The sequence below is a fragment of the Phycodurus eques genome, chromosome 13 (assembly GCF_024500275.1).
Source record: "Phycodurus eques isolate BA_2022a chromosome 13, UOR_Pequ_1.1, whole genome shotgun sequence".
Classification (NCBI taxonomy): Eukaryota; Metazoa; Chordata; class Actinopteri; order Syngnathiformes; family Syngnathidae; genus Phycodurus; species Phycodurus eques.
This window is the reverse complement of record NC_084537.1, coordinates 11,604,270-11,608,036: the sequence shown is the minus strand read 5'-3', so window position 1 is coordinate 11,608,036 and position 3,767 is coordinate 11,604,270. Positions and strand designations below refer to the sequence as shown.

At 49.5% G+C, this 3,767-nt stretch overlaps 1 protein-coding gene across 1 annotated transcript; it reads right to left on the bottom strand.

Moving 5' to 3' along the window:
- Positions 1-240: 240 nt before the first annotated feature.
- On the bottom strand, positions 241-3,475 carry ptger4c (prostaglandin E receptor 4 (subtype EP4) c). The gene is made up of 2 exons (XM_061694086.1): positions 2,618-3,475; positions 241-822 (listed from the first exon to the last, which is right to left on the bottom strand). The coding sequence occupies exons 1-2, from the start codon at positions 3,473-3,475 to the stop codon at positions 241-243; spliced, it is 1,440 nt and encodes a 479-aa protein (XP_061550070.1).
- Positions 3,476-3,767: the final 292 nt, after the last annotated feature.

Sequence of the window (3,767 nt, the reverse complement as noted above, 5' to 3'; positions counted from 1 at the left end):
TGTGAGAGGAAATTATCCAATTGAACTTTTTTATTTACTACAATCTATGCCAGCGACATATAGTGACAGGCAGAACGATAAATAGTCTTCCACTACAATTAACGTCGGCTTCCACTGTTTGCCATTTACACAGCACAATACAATTTGTGAAACAAGATCGTTATATTTTTAGTATGTGCCATGAGCGTTTTCAAATGTAAAATATGTGCCTTGGCTCAGTAAAGGTTGGGAAACACTGCATTAGAGGCATTGAAGTGATTGACAGGAACTCGGGGTGCTGAACGTGCACGTGACCATCTCTCCTCTCCTGACATGCGCAGAAGTGGGGCGCCCCGGTGAGGCCTTCACTGAATCCTCCTGCTGCTGCTTCACATTAGCCCCTACTTCGTCCGTGCCTCCGGGCACCGCGCTCGCTTCCACGCTGAAGGGGTGGAAGTTGACCGGAGCTGTGTCGTAGTCCCATGCGTGTCTCATGGCGAAGTTGGTGAAGGACGGCGCGTCCCCGGCGGCCGATCGCCGCTCCACGTCATTCCTGCGTATCGACGGGTAGCTGGTGTCGTTCGTCTTGAACGACGGAGGGGAGTCCTGACCTCCGACCCAGCCTATATGATTACCGCCGGTCTCTTTCACCTGAGTCACCGCCCGCTTCAGCCTCCCGCAGCCCTTCAGGAGCAGGTTCTTCCGGCACAGGATGTACACCCACGGGTCCAAAATGGGGTTGAAGGAGGCGAAGCGAATTGCCAACAGGTCGCTGCGGTAGTCGGGCTTCCCTCCGGCGGAAATATAAGCAGGGCCGTAAATCTGGTTCACGAAGATTCTCACCTGACAAACAGAGAAAAAGACTGCTTCAGCAGGGCACACACATCCGGATTTTTAACATCTTAACCCATTTTTAAACTATGAGAAATGCCACACACGACGGTGTCTGTTGTAGTACCAATACGAGCCTGTGAGAGGCAGCATGGTGCCACTGGATGGCCAGACTGCCAGACAATACAAAGAACAAGAACAAGTAGAGCGGGACCTTGAGATAAGGGTGACCCGACTTGTGAGTTTTTCCAGATACGAGTTGTCATTTGGTTTTTCGGTTCGATTTTTTTCTTTTTTTTTTGCTTTGACTTGTGAGTGCAAACCTTTAGTCCGATAGCTTAATGCTAACACATAATTGGAAACACATATAACCCTTCAAGCTACAGATATTTGAACACAAACGGTGCAGCAACACTACTCATAGTCATATATTCGTATCCTCCGCGAGGAGCTGAGATGGCGACACTGTACAGAAGTTCATGTACAGGTCGGTATATCCGTCTGTCTGTCTGACACTGCCCCCAGGTGGTCAGCAGCAAAATAAACATTTAATTGGTGCAAAGTGCTTATTTTTAATTGTATTTAATTAAGTCATTACTGTATGGTTTTATAACAGTAAAATATTATAGTGCTGTTTTTCTCATTTAAAAAAAAACATGACACATCTTTTGGTTGTTTTTTGGGAGGCTGGAACAGAATAATGGGGAAGATGATTTGTGATATGAGTAATTTCGTTACAAGCATTGTTATGGCACGAATTAAACTTGTATTTCAAGGCACCACTGTAGTAGATAAAGAAATAGAAGCCAGGCTATCATTCCATTTCACGCAATCATAGAGTCCGTGGCTCAGCTGAACTTGGTGTTGACCGCACACATTAGGATTGTTGATCATCAATAGGAGCCAGATGAGGTGGCTCGGGCAGCATCTGGTGAGGAAGAGGTGCTCCGGCATGTTCCACCGGAAGGAGGCCCCGGGGACGACCAAGAACATGCTGGAGAGGAAATGTCTCTCGACTGGCCTTGGAATGCCTCGAGATCGCCCTGGACGAGGCGGCTGGGGAGAGGGAAGTTTGGGCTCCCCGGCTAAAGCTGCTAGCCCCGCAACCCGACCCCGGATAAGTTGAAGAAGATGGATGGATGGAATATCGAGCAGATATAACTGATGATTGTCAGCCCAGAATGTTTACCAAGAAAATCGGTGAGGAAAAAAATAACTCTTACCCCACAGTTCTGAAATTCAGGAGTAGAATCTTGGCTTGACTATTTGTTTTTTTCTTTTTACTTTTGTACTATGGTACATTTCAGAGTCTGCACTTTTGTTACTTAAGTGTAGTGTCTTCTTTTACCCGAGTATTTTTTTTGACACAACTATCTGTACATGTATTTTTGCTACAGCGTGTGAGTATTTCCCATTTCTCTTGAACACAGCAGCCATGGTGGCTTTCGAAATACTGCAGCTTCGCAACCAAGGTGGCTCATCAGGTATGCCGTTGGAAATGATTCAATTTCTCCGAAAATGATTACTTAGGAATTACAAATACATCTTTATTCCTCGAATGTATAGTGACAGGCAGAACAGTTTAATGCTCTTCCACTAGATGGCAAAAAGTGGCATCAAGTTGTATCCAGCTGTTGCTCTTCATCAAACACCAGAAAAATAGCTTTGAGTTCCACTCAGTTTTAACCGGAAAAAAACCCACTGAGTTTGTGAGTGAATTGAGAAGATATCATTATTTTAGCATTCATGCTTTTTTGTGGTATGCTGCGAGATTATTTTTGAAAAGTGCACTCGGTGGTGTTCTTACCACCAGAGGGATGGAGCACACCAGGAAAACGATGGTCATGAAAACGAGCAGCCAGAACATTTGGATCTCCGCCGCCGAGGACACCGACTGCAGCCGGGGGAAGCGTCTCCTGGTGCCGCCCTGCTCGCCCGCCTCGGCCCGAACGATCCCGGTCCTCTGGTTCATTCCCACCAGAGACCTGCACACGGCCAGGTTGCACAGCACCGTGACGGCGATGAGCAGCAGCATCGCCCCGCCGTACAGGAACGAGTAGCAGGCGCCCAGGGGGTCCGTCGCCCTCCAGTCCAGGAAGCACCACGTTCCTGGGAAGTGTCTCACGTGCTGGCCGAAGCCGAAACTGGGCATGACGCACAGGACCGTGTTGGCCAGGTAGACTGAGAGGAGGGCGAAGCGAGCCATGGTCCTGTCTATGTGCTGCGAGTAGAAGTAGGCGTGGTTAATGGCCAGGTATCTCTCCACGGCCATGGCGCACAGGATAGACATGCCGGCCGAGCCGAAGAAGAGCATGGAGAAGGAGAAGAAGTGACACAGAAGAGCTCCGCCGGGCCACCGGCCCGCCACGTAGGTCGCGATCACCACCGGGCTGGTGAAGCACGTCCCCAGGAGGTCCGTGATGGCCATGCCGCACACCAGCGTGTAGAAGGTGGTCTCCTTCTGCTCCTTCTTGGAGATGCACAGCACCACGATGGCGATCAGGTTCCCCAGGACGCCCACGGCGAACATGGTGGCCGAGGTGACCAGTGAGCGGGATTCCAGGCTCAGCGCGGGGAACGCGCTGTGGTTGCTGTGGGCCAGCGAGAGCGCGAGAGGCGGCTCCGAAACATTGGTGGCCGACGCTATGCTGTCGTTGATCATCATTTAGAAAATCGACAATTTCGACTTGTGCTAGTGCAGCATGTCGTCCTCCATGTAATAATTAAAAAAAAAGAGTTGCAAAAAGAGCATCAGGTGCGATTTGCTCTTCGCTTCAAGTGTTATTATCCCGTATGAGCTGCACTTGCTTGCGTGTACACTCTCCACTCCTGTGCGCGTATTTAAGCTCAGTGCTGATGTCAGGACTGTGACGTGCATGCGGGCTGCATGCAAGCGCCATCCGCTCCCCGTGGATCCAATTTCTACAAACAGAGTCAAATCATTAAGTGCAAAGCAT

Excerpts from the sequence above, each read along its gene's own strand:
- ptger4c (XM_061694086.1), bottom strand. The coding sequence starts at position 3,475 with ATGATGATCAACGACAGCATAGCGTCGGCCACCAATGTTTCGGAGCCG. Across the intron at positions 823-2,617 it reads TGTGCTCCATCCCTCTGGTG|GTGAGAATCTTCGTGAACCA; the intron begins GTAAGAACACCA and ends TCTGTTTGTCAG.